Source organism: Aspergillus fijiensis, assembly GCF_003184825.1.
Source record: "Aspergillus fijiensis CBS 313.89 unplaced genomic scaffold BO72scaffold_4, whole genome shotgun sequence".
NCBI lineage: Eukaryota > Fungi > Ascomycota > Eurotiomycetes > Eurotiales > Aspergillaceae > Aspergillus > Aspergillus fijiensis.
In genome coordinates this window covers 156210-173662 of record NW_024468980.1, presented here as the reverse complement: position 1 = coordinate 173662, position 17453 = coordinate 156210, and the positions used below count along the sequence as shown (strand labels likewise).

Sequence of the window (17453 nt, the reverse complement as noted above, 5' to 3'; positions counted from 1 at the left end):
GGAAAATGTTCTTTCCTTGTACAAATTCATGGGTCCCTAATAGTAGAATGGGTAGACGCAGATACTTCCTACTCTTATATCAGTTCAGTATACATTTGATGATGCTCACAGTCCCAGCAGGCAGGCAGGCAGGCAGAAGCAGACAGACAGACCCCTGTTGCCGAAATCCACTTGTAACAAAAATCCAGGCAACCCAGGTGCGGCGTGGTACTACCTGCCCTATACGATACCAATCAACATTCCCTTCCCCCTTCCCTGTTGAACAGTCTGGTCTATCTATGTATCGTACCCTACTTCATTGAAACCATCGCCGCTCCGACTCTGGATACTCTAGTCTGTGTGAACGGATGGATACCTTTGATTGGAAGGAGACGAGGGAGGCCCTGTGCTAGTTGCTAGGTACCTACCTACCTACCTATCTGGCAATTGCTCTTAATCTTTACTAGCTACTGGCTACTGGCTGCTGCTGCTGCTACTGCTACTCTTTCCGCTGGTATAGTACTGCACAACACCAGCAAGCGACCTGCTGCAGATAAAGATAGAGATCCTACGTTGAAAGGGAAAGGAAGGGTTGGTTTTTGTTGGTTGGTTGTGACTGGCTGTGACTGTGTCTGTGATTGGATGAAGGTCAGATGCAAAGGGACGGATGATGGGCACCGGAAGTATTGGAGATTGGAGAGCCAGACCATGTTTCCCCGTGATTTGGCGGGATTTCTTTTTATGTGCGTGCTACCAGCGAGACAGGGTTACGACCGGCCGCATTGTTTTAGCCATGAGATTTCGGCAAGTTTCTAAAATGGATGTGATTGGATAGGATGGATTGGACACATAGATAGCTAGCTAGCTTGAAAGCAAAAGGGTTATAGCAGGTACAAGATGGGGTATTATTGTTTTGGAAAGACACTCGTTTCGGGTCATCAGGGGAATGAATGTTGTTGGGGGTGTCATAGGGTAAGGGTAAGGGTTGGGGTATCTTGGAAAAAGACTGGGGGTGGAAAGGTCAGGGGGTGTGGTAATGGTTGAAGAACTCCCCAGGGGTTAGGCAAGTTGTCTTTCTAGACTCCGAGGTGGAGAGAGGATAGGCGCGGCGCCCATCCCGCCATACGGATTGGCTGCCGCTGCTTCGCGCAGACCGCGGCTGGGGTTGACCGGGCCGCTGCCGCTGCCTCTTCCGGGCGGATGGTGGCCTTGATGGCGGTCGTCGAGACGCAGGTGCCCAAAATCCACGGGGAGTTGGTCGGGAAGGGGAAGGGGGGCGTTGTATCGTGCATTGGGGGCCAACGGGTGGTGCTGTTGATGCTGATGATGGTGATAGTGATCGGGTGTGGGGATCGGCTGTTGCGGCAGGGCGTACGAGAGCGCTCCGTCGCGGTTATTGCCGGGGAGAGAGATGTACGTCGCGTTGAGGGTGCGCGCGATATCCTCGAGCAGGATCTCCATCGGCGCGATGTAGGCCGTGTGGCTCTTTTCGGACCAGGCGAGCACGTGTCCGCATACGCGCCCGGTGTGTTTTTCGAAGACCCATGCGCCGGAGTCGCCGGGGACTAGAGATAAGAGAAAAGTTAATGACTAGATCGGGGCGTAGATGGGCAGCCGACAAACTCACTTACCTCCGAAATTCCCATCCACGCAGAAGCTGATGGAAAAGGTCTGGCGCCCGTGCAGCTTCACCAGCGTCATTGCTTTGGAGATCTGGCCCGTTTGGAGGCCGCTGGTTCGTCCGCAGCAATGAACCTTGAGACCACCAAGGTCTTCCAGTCGAGCTATGTTGTTGAGGTGGATGGTTTCAGGCTGGCCGGGAGCGCCGTGTCTCTGTTGGTAGGGGTGTTGACGCGAGGTCCGATCGAAAACCACGTTGCGGACATCGATGCGATCATCATTGATCTTGATCAACGCCCAGTCAATCTCGTGTCTGAGCCCCTTGCGCGTCCAGCGGCGAACGCCCGAAGAGGCATGGACGAATCCAAAAGAGTGAGAGGCCAGGTGTTCGTCGTCGCGATCTTCCAGAGACGGGAAGAAGTTCTCGTCGATATCATCAATCGCGGGTTGCGTGACAAACAGCAGGGGCTCGTCCCCGGGTTCCACGCCCGATGTGTCTCCGACTGATGCTGCGTCCTCGTCATCATACGGGTCGTCTGCGTTGGGGTCATCCTCATCAGTGGAGTAGCCTTCAGAAAGGTCGAAGTCGTCGTAATTCTCGTCTAGACTGTTCGTAACCGATTGATCATCGTCGTCCTCATCCTCGGAAACCTCAAGTTCGAGGTCTGAGGCAGCATCTGATCGACTGTCTTCACGCCAAGAATACATGAACTGCGCAGTTTGCTGCGTCGTCCCTTCTCGAGGCCAGTTCCCTGCGGACCGAAGGGGACCACTGTCATCGTGGTCGTCATCGTCCTCTTGATCGCTGGGTGACTCGAGCATGTGATGCACCGTCATGCCATATGGCATACCATCGACCATGATGGCCCCACCGTAGGTGACGGGCGGCAAATGCTCCTCATTCATGAAAGCACCTATCGATGCCCCGCAAAGCGGCCGCTCTTGATAACAAGGGTTTGGATCTTGCTGAGCATACGCGGGCGAGTTGGGAGTGTCAGGTCCGGTTCTCGTCGGCTTGCGACGCTTCTTGCGGGGTACCTTGGACCGCTGAACATCACCTCGGAGTACAATAAGATCCCAATCATCGCTGTCGAGAACAAAGTACTTTTTGAGAGCCGCCCTGACTTTCTTGGTGCTAGCACAAGTAACACAGATTGTCGTCCGGGCATTGTCCACCGACTCGCCAGTCATCATGAGCGTGACACTGCAAGATTCGGTAGATTCTTTCAAGACCTTTTGCAGAAGCTTCCTCAGTCGTGGCATCATGTGGAAGTTCCAACTATTCAGATGATCCTGGGGAATCTCAACATTGGACAATTTCTTGAACGTACGTTTCCGCACCCTCCGATCATCTATGGTTGATTGTTCTCGCATCGGTCTGATCTCGGAAGTAGGAAGCGGTGCAAATGGAGTTTTGTATGCTGCCAGGTTGTCCGGGGTGGAGTGATATTCACGCATGGGCGCTTCTGCTGCAGCTGGGCCTAGACCAGGGACCAGAGCGAGTGGGAGGTAATCATCCAACTCCTCGGCGTCAGGCGCTGAGAACATGTCTACCCTGCAGCAGGACCACATGATCTTGCACATCGTGTAGAGGAAGTTCATGGAGAAGGAGAAAATGCTGTCAGGGGCCGACAGATCCAGGACGGGGTAATGAAAAGTCTGAGGCACTCGGAGCTCGAAGTCGTCGAACGGTTGGGTAGAGAGATGAAAGTTCGGCGCATCGAGACAAAGCTGGACCACATGAAGATATGCACTCCCGCATTTTGGTGCCAACTTTTGCAAGTAAACACTTTCTATCCGTTGTTTGAAGATGGAGTTGTTATACTTCATCTTCCAGATGCGACTGATCGGGTTCCACAGACCGATCTCCAGCAATACTAATCCGAGGGAGTAGAGATCGTATGCCCAGGCAGCATCGTCATCGATTGATCTCTTGTCGTCCGGATGGCGATACATGCTAGAGGACAACGGCTCCGAAGCCGGGCCATTTCGGGAGAAATGGGAAAACGAGGTCAGGTAAGGACGGCGAAGATTCTCGGTCAATCCGACTTCGTTGCTATTCGAAGTTGTCAGACCAGGGAAGATGAGGACGTTGCTGCTGTTAATGTTTCCGTGAACGAGATTTTGGCTCCGCAGCTGCAGGACCGCCATCAAAAGATCGTACGCCAAGCGAAATCGGGTTTCTAAATTGGGCACCTGATAATCATCGCCAGCTTGGAACATCGAAACCAGAGTCCTTGGCTTCAAGCCATTGAGGAGGTCGGTGGGGTTTTGTAGAAAGGGGAAGTAGTCGACTGGCATCTGGTAGATGAACGCGTAACGAGAATTGGGCATGTCGACATAATAGCCCAAAAACTTCATCAAGCCTAGGTGAGAGACGCGAGCATTTTGAACGAGTTGCTCAAGACTCTGATGTACGTGGTCTAACCGTTTCTTCTCCGGAGAAGTGCCTGGCCCAGATGCTTCGAGCATCATGGGTGTGTACTCAACCAGAATGGTCACCGAGAAGTCTCTCGTGCCTTGCAGAAATGGTGACGCTGAGGTCGGCATACGTCCGACGGCTCTGGAGTTGGTGGTGGCAGCCACCTGCTCATACGGCGGGGGATTATTGTCATGAGAGGCGCCGGCAAGCTGCAACTTAGTACGATCGATGACATAATTGTTCAAGGAGCCAAAGGCGTTGTCAAGAGGCAGTTTGTCGAACTTCTTTCCTTGCAATGTAGACGATGGCGAATAGTCAAAAGATTCCTGTTGGGATAAGTACGCCTGCTTACTGTCGAAGGATGCTCCGTGATAGGCCGCTTTGGTGTCGAGAAGCGAGTAGTCGGTGGGCGCCGCGGGCCGAGATCGGCCTTTAGCGGCAGCCTGACCACCAGCCGCCATGTTGGCGTTCATGTCTCGTCGTGAGCGCGAAAGGTCGTAAAGAGTATCGATACAGCCGGTCAGGTCGGCGAGAAGAGTCTTGGAGCGACTGATCTCCTCGCTCGTCCAATGCGACTTGACTGGCAAGTTGCTGAGGCTGCTCTTCGTCGCATCGGTCTTACTCCCACCTTTGGGGGGTAGATCGGAGGCGACGTCGCCATGCTGGAGACGTTCGGCCTCATTGAGAAGCTCCTGGATCGAAGACATAACACTCGCTACCACATCGCTGTAGCCCGCCTGGGTCAATGACTCGTCGATGTCGTTGGGCTGGGCGGCACTGGCATCGCTCCAGTCCAGACCCCAGGCTAGCAACCTATCTCTCTGCGTCTTGAAATCCCGGTGCAAGTTAATCAATTCGGGGTCATCGACAGCATTGGAGGCCGTGGTCACACTTTCACAAGAGGTCTTGGTATCTGTGTACATCTTGGTAAGACGCCGTTGGAGGTAGACACCTCCATGATGGCGAAGAACGGACATCTTGGCGCGCAGAGTCCGGAATTAAGTTGAACGAGGGTAAGCGGGGACTATAGCCTCACAGCATTGCAGAGCGGGGAGGGCGGCAAATGCAACTATGTGCTGCTATTGGCGACGCATGGTCTGCAGCGGGTACAGTGTAATACGGCGGGGGGGTGGTGAGATCGCGCGTAGGTTAGCTAGGTGAAGTGGAAAGAGGGGGTCAATGAAGATTGAAAGGAGAAAGAAAGAGAGGAAGTTGAGTGAGTGAGTGAATGAGTGAGTGCAGTGTGGTAAATGAACTAGAGAGAGGAATTAAAGAATAGAGAGAATCGAGACGACTAACAGAAGGCGGCCAAGTGGGAATCCTGTTGCCTAACCAATAGGGAGTGGCGAGTGCATTGCAAAGCCTCATCAGTGCCAAGCCACAGTTACGGTTTTCGCCAGTTGCTTCGCTCTTTCGGCCTGAAGATCCCACCAAATCGACCAAATCGACCAAGTCTCCGCCGCTACCGAAGCCGACAGGCAGCCGCCATTCCCTGCCCCCAGCCCGCGCGAACTCCACCAGAGCGGGCTGAGAGGCACGTGCACCTCCACTTTAACCGGCTGACTCAGCCCCGATATGATGGCGGATCATCCCGCCTTTACACTTTACGGAGTACACTTCTGCAGCCGGACTTGGGACGTCTTGAAAGATCTTGTTCATAAAAAATCTATTTAGCAAACGCAATTGATGTACACGGAACAGAACGAGAATAAGTCTCGAGAGAAGAGTGCGCAACACTCAAAAGGACGGGAGCCTAGATCACTTTTGCATGGCTGATGCCTGGTCAGGATCAACCGGTGATGACTCTCCGAGGAACACCCCCAACGTCTCGAGCCCGCTTGTCACGGAAGTTATGCAACCGCTCACCAATGAGGTAGACATCATCGCGGATGTTCACCCTCCAAATCTCCACTTGGCGACGGACCAAATAAACGAGCCACGCAATCAAACTCAACGTCAGGGTCACCGGATACGCATAGCGGTACACCTTGAACTGCACCTCCGGCGTATTATAGAAGATCGTCGAGTTCAGTGCGAATCCCATGGAAAGTGGTATCAATACAGCAATGACGGTGAGGAGAGTGACGGGAAGCAGAACACCTCGCGTGGCGATTTTGGCGTTAGGTTTCAGCCATCCATCCCTGAAAGTGGCAAGGAGAGCAGCAGTTTGGCGGGATCTAGAGTTCCACAGCACAAATTTGACGGCCATCTGGACATAGAGTACGCCGAGGGTCCAGTCTTGGATGAAATGAATCACATGCGCCTCTGGGCCTCCGAGATAAGTGTGCACGGGCACGAGAATGTAGAGCTCCATGATCAGAGCGAATGCAGATGGTAACACGACTGCGAATGCAATGAAGACGTATAGCAGTCGGATGACATCATGAAGCGCATTCTTGATCCCGAGGAAGACCTGCTGGGGAGATTGCAGATAGACACCCAACCGCTCTTTGGCCATATCAAAGAAGGTCCGACTGTAGAAGCCGATGTAGGCAGCAGTGCCGACAATGCTCAAGCCAGTTGAGAAAGCGTAGATATCATTCATTGGCCGGTGGGGGAAGCTCGAATTCATGATTTTCCGGCCAATGATCAGGGGAAGAACAGTGATGCCTACACCGGTAGCTGCAGCAAACACCCAGATGAGTAGGATGAAGGCCGCAATCCGGGTTCTAAAATTTGGAGGCACGTAGACTTTCGTGAACATCTCATTAGCCCGGCCGTGCAATCCCTGGTCCGTGTCCGGTACCCCATCCAGTCTCTCGTTGTTCTCGGTCACCTCCACAAACACCTTATTGCCCTTGGGAATGCGGACCTGATCCGAAGCAGGAGCCCGTACAAATCTGCCATCACGGACAATTGATGCGCTGTCAAATTTTTCATCGGTGTCTGCAGCCTGACTTCCGCTGGCTGTAGAGTTTTCCGCATTTGGTTCCGCCGCCGAGAACAGTGCCCAATAGCTCCGTCCGACATGGCGACCTTCTTCATCTGGCTGTCTATCTCCAAAAAAGAAGTTGGTCAAGCGTAAGAAGCGAGCACACTTATGAAACCACCAATCGTAAAGGCCGTGTAACCCGTCAGATGGCTTGAGAGATCGAATAGCGAATGGCATCACGAAGTTGTAGAATAGCAGATCGACGGGGAACTCCAATACAGGGACTGTGGCAGACCAGTGGATCGGGAGAACGCCATCTAGGCCATAATACAAACCCCAGACAACCCCTCCGAGGCAGATAACAACCAGCGCGCCATACACTAGGGCACTGAATGCGATCTTGCGCAATTGAGTCGTAATATTCCTTTCCAGGACATCGCGCACGGGGTGGAATGTTGGGTCATCTGGATCGCGGATAAAGTCTTGCATAATGGTCAGTAAATGCCAGAAGGCGAAAAGTAGGAGTAGACTTACAAAGAACGCCACTCCTCATGATCTTTCTGCACATCGAAACGAAAAGAGCAAAGTGGAACATATAGCAAGTGCCAATGAACCAATGCACAAAAAGCGATGTCAGAGGAGAGGAAGCAGTGAACTCAAGGCGTGATGCGATGGTAGCATTCTCGAACAATGGCAACAGCGCAACATCGAGTAGAGAGCCGCAATACAACGGGAAAACTATCATCTCGATCCCAATAATGAGAATCACTTTCATGACCCCGCCACCCTGATGTATCACATCCGCGATGAGGCCCTCAACCCTTTGGCGACGCTCTGCGCCGGAGAGAAGATTCGTGACACGGAGGTAGAGTAGTCCAACAACCGATGCTAGTACGTAGCCCAGTAGAATGGCGATGACCCGGTCCTTGGTATCCCAAACAGCTAATTCTTGGGAGATATTGATGCCATTGGGCGAGGTTCCGTTTAGGCCAGCCATGAAGACATTTGTTCCATTTGAAGTATAAAGAATCTGGTTCCCCAGGCTGTAGATCTGATCGCGTGCTTGGATCATCAGACCAGTGAAGTCGATGGTCTCGCGACCAAAAGACAAGGCGCCGGGAAGCCCGTCATTCAAAAGTCGGAGGGGGAAGTCGTGCAAAATAAATTTGCCGACGGAGAAGACCGTTCCAATAAAATAGGAGATGCGCGCCTGGTGGATCTTGAGAGCGTGGTGCGAGAGTACGGAGAACATAGGAACGTCGGATTCGTGAAACACGAAAAACGATTGGAGGGCGTTCCGTAGACGGGAACTGCTGGCATCAATGAGCGATAACGAGGCGCTGGTTACGGACTTGGTTTCGGGGATCCAATCGGCCACTGGAGCAAATGCAATGAAGGGCCCAAGCAATGTCTTGCAGATCAGGCTGCCCCAATACATTAGGTAGCCCAAACTACCGATGAGGGTATCAAGCGCGACATCAGCGAAGACGGATATAGCAGTCATAGGAACACCGACAATCAGGTGCACTGGGTTCGCCAGGAGGACAAGGGCGATTTTCCCCCAGAGATAGGGGAGCCAGATACCAATTGCAACCGTGAACGAGATCAGAAGGGCGCTGAATACACCGTTCTGAAGAAGACCGAAGATTGGGCCCTGCATACCAATAAGCTCGAGGATTCCCTCTAGATCATCGCCATCTTCCACCGCATCGAGGTCGTTGCCATCGACGCCCGGATCCTGCATGAGTCCTTGGTTATCTTGTGCACCACCCTCAGCAAGACGTCTGTCGTTCTGGATCGGAACAAATGGTGCCTCCAACTCAGGGTCAACTACTACTTGTTCGTCATCGTCATGAGCCTGGTCCTGGTCCTGGCCCTGGTCGTCAGTCCCAACATCTGCCCAAAACCAATCAAGCAGGCAAGCAACGAAGCTCTTGTGGTGATTTTCGATGGGCCGAGCGGCTTCAGTAGTACTTGGGTGGTTACTTGATTGTTCGTGATCATTGGCGGGATCAGCCTGGTTAGGAATCGCGGCACTATTTTGATCACCCATCTGAGGTGCATCATTGCTTGAGGGTGTAGGCTCCTGAGGAGGCTCACGCTCGGTGGCGTGATAAGAACTGGATCGGAAACCATCGGAGTCCGGGTGTCGTTCTAGTCTGTCGATATCTGCATTGCCTTGAACCGCCTCTGCGAAGCTCCAGGGCCTAGTACTTGTTGATAGTAAGGCGCGATCATCATCCAATTGTTCCGGGGCTGAAGCACCCTCAGGTTGAGTCATACCAGCATCGAAGTGAGTGCTGGAAGAGGCTTCAAGCGGCGGGTCCCGTCTCCATTGGTCTTGGCGATCTTCATTGCGCTGGATCTTGCTCACGGCGTTGACAATCCAATCCAGGTCATTCTGGCGGCCTTCATCGCGTACAATTCTCAATACCTGTTCGGGATCGCCATGGCCCCGGTCCCAAAGGTCTCTGAAGGTATCCACACCAGGCCAGGTTTGAGCGTATGGCTGCTCGGATGGGAAGTCCAGTTCCGCTTCACCGTCACTTTCACCGGTGTTTTGGAACGATCGCAAGGGCTCAAAGCCTTGTGACTCAGGAGATTCGAAGCCACTACGACTCTCGGGGTCGAGCGGCGATGACCTAGGAAACTGATCCAAGTCAACCGCGGGGCTTGCCGGCATGTTGAAGGCACGATGGAAGTCATCTCCTGCAGGTTCGTGATCTTCGGCGTCCAACTCAGCATCCTGTGGTGGTAAAGCAGCATCTTCCGCCGGCTCCGCATTCTCTACCGGCTGGTTCTGAAGGTTATTCGCTATGAGTTGAACAGCTGCTTCGCGCTCTCCCTCAGCAATGTTCGCCATGGGCTGTTGCTGTACGACCCATTCCCGGATGAGAAATATCAGGATGAATGAGATAACGACGAGCAGGGTGATAAGCTGACCCTCCAATGTATCGATGATGATGTTGTTGATGGTGGGAGACGGTGTCAGGGTATTCAGGAATTTGACATCGGATAACCATGAGGGACGTCTTGGATTGTATGTTGCGGCAGTCATATTGGAGTTGGCCCCAATAGACCCAGTGACCGACATTGCAGGGGAGAACAGTACTGAGAAAGCTTTCTTGATGAGTGTAAAGAGCAACGGTTCACCTGAAGCAAAACCGAACATGGAAGATACCGGAGACTGCACTGATGGTACATCGGCGGTGCTAGGTTGCGAAGTCGTCGATCTGGATAATCCTGTAGCGGCTTGAATAATAGTGGTGGTAGTGCCATTCGCTACAACAAAGTCTATGCCGGGTTGATGATTATTGTCAGCACCAGTCCAGCGACCATCTGCAAGCCAGAAGAGGGCCCTCCATATCGCTCTCATGGACCATGGCAGCCAACCCAGCCAGACAAATGCCACTAGAATGAAACGGAGCCATGTGACGACGGTACGGAAGCTATGAATCATGATTTGTTTGAAAAATAACGGAGCTGGGAGGCTCTGTGGCATATTGGGATCGTATAATTTGGTAAAGCGAAACGGTGTCTTGCAGAGTTCGCAGTGCTTTTTCTGCGAATGGGATAACCATTCTACCAAGCAAGCTTGGTGAACGAACTTGATGCTCCCACTACATTTGCAGGGGTAAAAGAGCGGCTCTTCCGGGGTTCCCTCCCCACGACATATCCGACAGGTGTCCGGTTCGTCAAATTCCCTTTCTTTTCCTTTGTGGTTCGTGTCGTAGGCTGGGTCGTTCATGAGATCCGGAAAAGGTGCTGAGCCAGCATAATCACGGGGGTTGTCGTTGGCAAACTCCATCTTTTCGGCCAGTTTCGATGCGACGACCTTTCGTCCTTCAGTGTTCACTCAAGTATCATGTTCGTCGGGCATGGGAAACCGTCGACGTGTATCCGGAATATGTTTTTAGGAGAAGACTGGGTGGATAAACTGTTCCTGTCTGGCGTAGATGGGAGATGCTTACGCATCAGCCAAGATTTTGGGTGCGCGACTCGGTTCTGCCTCCAGTGTTGAGGTGAAAGTGAGGTTTGGGTGGTTAGATGTTGGGATGATGTGGTGCTGCGGTACATCAAGTTGGGGCAGGCAAGTTCCCGCAATGCGACTGACTCAGCCACAGCGCCACAGCAGGCAGCCATGCCATCAATGTCTGCTGGAATTAGGGGCTATGTTCTGAGGGCGGGCACTAAAGTCAACAACAAGTCAGTGTGGCCGAGTGGTTAAGGCGTCAGACTCGAAATCTGATACATTCGTGTGCACAGGTTCGAATCCTGTCGCTGACGAAACATTTCCTTTTTGCTTTTGGGTTTCTTATACCACATTGCTGTTTTAGCTTGTGCCATGGTTTTCTGATCCTCGGTGGTACCTTTTTGTGTCCATTGCATTACTCGGGTGTTAATGCTTCCGATAGAATGGGGCTTGTGTCTGTAGTACTAGGCTTCTGTTTAGAAGTAGAAGGTGTGAGTTTTATAGCTTGCCAATGCTTGGTCTATGGGTTCCACATGGATCGAGCAATTTGAAGGGGATTGCCTTTTAATCAGGAACATGGGATTACTCTGCTACGTGTTTTTACGGTAGACAGCGCTGCTGAGGTCTTGTTTGCCGCGTCGCTCTGACTATGAAAGTCTTGTGCATATTCCGTACTACCAAGGAGGACGGCGGGTGAGACGGGGAGACCTTCCAGATATTGTACGTTTGTGTGCTAGCTACTGAAAATTCGTTCGGGATTGTTCCGGCCAGGTGGTTTTACGGCTACCTCTCTTGTTGCAACCGTATTCTAGAGCAGGTTCCCAAGAACTTGCCCTATCTCTCGCAGGTCGAAGTTGTGCTGATATATTTCCGGGATGCGTCCCTCAAACCAAACCATGGAAAGACCATGTATTCGCCCGTCACGCTGATAAGACCAATACAGCATCACGAGTACTTGCGCTGTAGACTCTGGACCTAAATCACAAGTTTATATCGTAAAAATATCACATCTCCCACGACAGAAAGAACCCGTAGACATGATCTGATTGAGAAGGTCCACAAAAAGCGTGGACCAAAAAGAATCTGACAACCGTCAGCGGTAGGATTCGAACCTACGCCCACGAATGGAATTGATATCTCCTTAGAAGGATGGGACCTACTAAGGTTCGAGTCAATCGCCTTAACCACTCGGCCACACTGACGTCAGTTGATTTATACCTTTTAGCATCAATATATAATGTCACCAGAAACTATTGCCGAAAGAAGGCATAACCACAAAAGTGACATTTACCATACGCATGCGCGAACCCTACATCTACATGACCAAAGTTTCATCACTTTCCCAGCCGCTATAGTCAATCTTGATATGTGTCAATATGGCTGAAGCAGATATCTCTTTACTGGCACAACGCGTGCTCCAGATCCTGTAGGTTGCAGAGGGCTCATGTGAAATTGATACGTTACCGTACGGATGGTCCAGGCCAAGAGCTGCCATCCGGGCCCGGCCAGTGCTGATCCCGAAGTTACGTCCTGTAAGAGTGCACAACTTCGGCGCCACACGTCGAGCAATGACCTCACTGCGCGGAGGGATCTCTAAGCAAAACATCATTGCGCTCCTGCATTATCGCGGCCAAGGGTTCACTTAATTTCGTACCGCTACCGTTTTCTCAGAGTCCTACGACACCACGTTTTATTTGCTTTTCGATCGTCATTCATTTTGTGTTTGTGTGCAGCACCTACGCCTCCTACGCAGCCAGAAAGATCTATTCTGTGATACCCACCAGCCGGCGTGCATAGGCCCTGTGCCAAGACTCTCGACTCCATTGCGCGTGCGGAATCTTTACAGGGTCTCTCTACTGCCGAGTCCTAGAAGAGCTACCATCGGCCATTCGTCATACATCAACCAGGGGCGAAATCCCTATTTCGACGAGGACTCTCACTACTCTCGCGTGATGATTTAAGCTTATATGTGCTCCAACGTTCCTGCCCAGTAACTCGCTCAAACCGAACGCGCAATACGACACGATAAGAAATCTGCGGACCCAAGCACTCCTTGCAAATGGGAGACGAGACGATGGCCACCACGAAGAACGGCTTTGTGGTGGAGGGACCTAGTCGTCCTGTTGTGACGGTCGACAGCAGACCCAGGCAACGGAAAAGGAACACTATTAGGTGGACGATAGGGCTGGTGGTCCGGTGAGTCTCACTGATTGGACCTAGTTTGTTGTCGCACATTCGCTGACCTGGCGGGATTCCCGTTTCCCATCGCCAGACTCTGTATATGGTATGCGCTCTTAACGCCATTCTTTCGCTGTCCATCTCAGCTCTCCGACCTGGATGGGACCTCGCCCCGAGTTTGCAAACCGTACCTAATTGCTCGATCGCACCTCGAGCCTCATATAACCCCGTATTATAATGCGTACGGTGCGCCATATGTCGAGATGGCCCGTCCGTACGTGCACATCGTCAACGAAAATGTCTATACGCCCACGTCTCGCGTCGTTCGACGCGGCTATGAAACTTATGGTGTATCCGCATTAAACAAGGCTCAATCGTACGGCCAGGATCAATGGGAGGCGCGAGTGGTCCCACATTTGAATGCGGTCAAGGACAAGACGAACACGCTGTACCTGTCGGAAGTCTACCCATATGTGCAGCGTGCCGAGGAACTCGTCTTGCCGCCGTATAGGAAGGCTAGTGGCGCGGTCCGATCTGTTTGCGTCGATTATCTTCTACCCTTTGGTGCCAAGTACCAGCCATATATCGGAAAGACATTCACCTCGGGGCAGGATATCCTTACTACCACGATTCTGCCCAATGCGCAGAACTCCTGGTCTACTACTATTCAGTTTATCAAGGGAACTCTATGGCCTAGGATCGCCAATCTCTACTGGGAGAATGTAGAACCCCAACTCGTCAAAATTGGCGAGAGACTGGCCAGTTACCGCGAGGGAAAGGGGCCTCGGAATGTCGTGGATGAAGCCAATGCGTGAGTACCCATCCCTGAAGCGCAAGCTCACGGTCATCCACTCACATTCCAGCAGGAGTTTCCCGGATCAGTCGGTTCTTGCTTCTTCAGTCTCAGGCACCACATCTCTGAGAACCACACAGTACGAGACTGCTACCGCTTCATCCACAACCGTGGTACCTCCGCCGCAACCTACGCTTTCGGCCGAGGAACAGAAAGCCCAAAGACGCGAGAGAGTCGAGAGCGACCTACACGCTTGGCAAGAAAAGTTCGCCGTCGCTTCTAAGAATGGCCTTGAAAGCCTCGAGGAGCTCTTGCAGGAGGTCGTCTCTGATTATCTTTCCAAAGAAATTGTGGCGTATGGCGAAGAATTGGTCACAGGGCTAGAGGCGGTTGTGGAGAACGAGATCATCGCACTCAAGCATCATATAAACACCCTGGCTGAATCTCTGCCCTACGAAGAACTCCCCAAAGCTGAAAAGGCTGCTCAAGAGGAGCTGTTGAGGAACGTCAAAGAAGCCGCAATCTCCATCCGAGGCCGTGCCCACGCTCTCAGGGAATGGCGCAACGCGTTCGAGAATGAGCTCATGCACCGCGTTCATATCGCAGTCAACTCTACCCTCGAGGTTCTCGATAACGTTCGTGATCTCGGGTTTCAAGAGGTGGGCATCCGCTGGGCGTCGATGGATGGTGTTACCTACAAAGACTGGGCCAGATACCACGCCCTCAAAGCAGAAATGGAGGATTGGAAAGATCAATTTACCGCCTTTGGAACTAAACATGCTAAGGTCGAAGAAGCGGTCTTAGCCGCAGAGGAGAAACTGTCACGTGGAATGGTTGTGGCTGAGAATGCGGCGAAGGAGCTTGCGAGATTGAGGGAAGTCGGCAGATGGAAGATTTCGGCTCGCGAAGCGAGCGACAACTTTGATACGAGATCCGAGCCCCCACCATCACTTCCAGAGCCTGCCATTCCCGAAGAAGACACTGCTGATGAGATCAGTCTGGACGAGGTACCCCAGGCAAGCCCCGAGACTTTTGCGAACCACGGTGCTTCCGCGGAGTTCACCGCCGAGCAACTGGATAATTCGGCCGACGTCGCCGGCACTAGCAACCTCGATGCATCTGACCAGGCGGCATGGGGCGTGGCTGCAGCAGTTCTCTCTTCCCAGAAAGCCAAGGAAGGTCACCTGGGCTCCGACGAGCAGGAGGCTATCGAGAGACTCATTTCGGGGCTGCTTGTCGGCAAAGATGTTGAGTTCGCCGAAGATATCATGAAGCAACTCCGCGCCATCTACAAGACACCGAGACCATCCGAGGCCTCATCCTCGGTATCATCCTCGGCATCGACCTTGGCAGCACCTCCGATATCAATTAGCGTTGTTGACGATGCTTTGACTACGCCAGCAGCCATTCCAGTCGACGAGACTACTACTCCCACTTCTGTGGTGACCGAAGAAATTGCTTCCGAACCGACTGTTGCACATGCCGCACCCGACGTGCCAGACCCTGCGCATGAACAGCAAGAATCCGCCGAAGCCTCTGAGGACGTAGAAGCAGCTATGGAGAGTGCGGAGTCACAATATGTCAGCCTGACCTCCCGTGCAAGTGACTTCGAACCCGTCGCAGTTGAGACTGGTGTGGATGCCTCGGATGAACAGACCGAAAGCATGGAAGATGATGTTGAGGCCGAGTTATAAAGACCATGACCCACACGATCTCTACTGTCGCTTGACAGTATTTGGTATTCTGTTTCTTGCTTTTCTCTCTTTTTTTTGCTTTTCATCTGTGCTTGATATCCTTATGTTTCTATCTTCTCTATTCCTGACCTTCACATCTTGTCGGATCGTGAGCTTGAATATTCCCCACATAGTTCCTACGATTGTACGTCACGACCAATATATCGATTCCTATGGTACAACACCTGGCTAGTTTATTAGGCCGCTTTCCCCAGCCATCTTCAAGACCGGCACTTGCACTAGGATAAACCATACCGTAATCGACTTCCTTGTCTCACCCACTACTAGCATACTCGAACTGTAGGCCTGTGCATTTCGACGCTCTGATCATATGAGTACGTAAACAACTTTTCATCTATACAATAAAAGCGTACAAGGAAGTCCCATCGTAACCCGCTCATTCCAGACACCATGCTCATCCCACATACAGTTTCTAAATACAACACCAATCCACCCCAGCCAAATAGTCCATGAACTAGAGGAAACCGCAACAACCATAATCCCCCCCCCCCCCCACACACAATCCACAATCTCAGCGATACTGCACCCTCTGCCCACCCCGCTTCTCCAACTTCTTCTGCCTCTTACTCTCCGGAGCCGCACCACCGGCGCTACCGTCAGCAGCAGCAGCAGCAGAACCACCACCCATCCCCGCCAACCCGCTCCGCATCCCCATGAACGTGGAATAGGCCAACCAGACCGAGTACAGCGGGATCACCACCCACAGCCACCAGGCGCGGTCGCCGAACATGCACACGGCCCCGATGCAGCCCCACGTCCAGTACAGCACGTCCCACATGTACTCCGTCAGCCCGGCGGCGCCCAGGTCCTCCCCGGGGGAGCGCAGCGAGCCGTCGGCCGGGTTGTGGCGCGGCCGGCCGAGTCGGTCCAGGTAGAATTCGATGAGGAGGGTCGGCACCGCGAGCAGGATGTAGGGTTTTAGCGAGCGCGGGCGGTTGAATGTCCAGTGCAGGGCTAGGTAGAGGGCGTGGAGGCCGAGGCTGATCAGGTGGGTGCGCTGCAGGAGCGCCGTGTTGCGCGCCGCGAGGGTCTTGGCTGCTTTCTGTTTGGCGGGGGTGGTTGTTAATTTGGGGTTTGGATGTGGTGGGGAGGATATTGGGTAGAAGGAGGAGGAGGAGGAGGAGGAAGGGGTTACCTGAGCCATGTTTGTGGTGGTAGTAGAGGGTAGGTGGTAAGTGGGAGGTGGGAGGTGATCTGGTCTTATCGAGTATGTCGGATGATGCGCCTGAGGTCGCGTGGTGGGGAGGCAGCAGGGCGGGCGGTGGATGCGGATGCTTCAATGGATATTCGAATTTCGAGATTTTTGTTTTTGCTGTTGTGATATGCGATAGCAGAGTGGGAGTATAGATAGGCTTCACACGTAAGTAGAATCTCAGCAGCAATGCGGCATGATCACCGAGGGGTCACTTCTTGCGGACGGAACTGCAATCGGTGGGAGTTACGGAGTAGTTCACTGCGAAGACGGAAGAGGGAATGGCAGAATGGCAGAATGGCGTTGCCCACCACAACCGGACAAGCGCCCGCGCCTCTCTCCACCAGCCACGCTCTGAATTGCTTGCTTTCCCCCCCCCCCCCCAAAACATCGCATGGCCGAAAAGAGAGCGTCGTGACGACACGGTCCCTAACTTAACTTAACCTCACCGCATCGAAACTCCCGCCAGCTTGGGGCTAGTTCCAGGCACTGTTCATGCTCCACCCTTCTGTCATCAAAATACTTGTCTCCCCTTCGCTGCGATATGCAATTTGATTTCCTCCTAGCATCCCTCTAGACTCGCCCCCTCCCTCTATCAAACGTCGTCACGAGTCTGTCCCTGTTGTGAGACGTCATCCACTTCGCTTCATTCGGACCTCAGTCTCACACC

General features: G+C 52.8%; 4 protein-coding genes and 1 non-coding gene across 5 annotated transcripts; 2 read left to right on the top strand and 3 right to left on the bottom strand.

The window, feature by feature from the left end:
• Window positions 1–791: 791 nt before the first annotated feature.
• On the bottom strand, window positions 792–4998 carry BO72DRAFT_420382 (uncharacterized protein; the record flags this gene model as incomplete). The annotated part of the gene is made up of 2 exons (XM_040942712.1): window positions 792–1544; window positions 1611–4998. The coding sequence occupies 2 exons, from the start codon at window positions 4996–4998 to the stop codon at window positions 1039–1041; spliced, it is 3894 nt and encodes a 1297-aa protein (XP_040805685.1). The 3' UTR covers window positions 792–1038.
• A 658-nt stretch (window positions 4999–5656) lies between these two features.
• Window positions 5657–10943, bottom strand: BO72DRAFT_482873 (E3 ubiquitin-protein ligase SSM4). Its single transcript, XM_040947758.1, has 2 exons — window positions 7428–10943; window positions 5657–7375 (listed from the first exon to the last, which is right to left on the bottom strand). Exons 1-2 carry the CDS (start codon window positions 10699–10701, stop codon window positions 5811–5813), a joined length of 4839 nt encoding a protein of 1612 aa, XP_040805684.1. The 5' UTR covers window positions 10702–10943; the 3' UTR covers window positions 5657–5810.
• A 156-nt stretch (window positions 10944–11099) lies between these two features.
• On the top strand, window positions 11100–11180 carry BO72DRAFT_t32. The gene has a single exon. It is a non-coding gene; the product is annotated as a tRNA-Ser (tRNA).
• Window positions 11181–12463: 1283 nt separating this feature from the next.
• BO72DRAFT_444216 (uncharacterized protein) lies at window positions 12464–15902 on the top strand. Its single transcript, XM_040943755.1, has 3 exons — window positions 12464–13062; window positions 13139–13855; window positions 13911–15902. Exons 1-3 carry the CDS (start codon window positions 12941–12943, stop codon window positions 15529–15531), a joined length of 2460 nt encoding a protein of 819 aa, XP_040805683.1. The 5' UTR covers window positions 12464–12940; the 3' UTR covers window positions 15532–15902.
• Window positions 15903–16084: 182 nt separating this feature from the next.
• Window positions 16085–17152, bottom strand: BO72DRAFT_395449 (SND2/TMEM208 family protein). The gene is made up of 2 exons (XM_040941995.1): window positions 16727–17152; window positions 16085–16633 (listed from the first exon to the last, which is right to left on the bottom strand). Exons 1-2 carry the CDS (start codon window positions 16733–16735, stop codon window positions 16103–16105), a joined length of 540 nt encoding a protein of 179 aa, XP_040805682.1. The 5' UTR covers window positions 16736–17152; the 3' UTR covers window positions 16085–16102.
• Window positions 17153–17453: the final 301 nt, after the last annotated feature.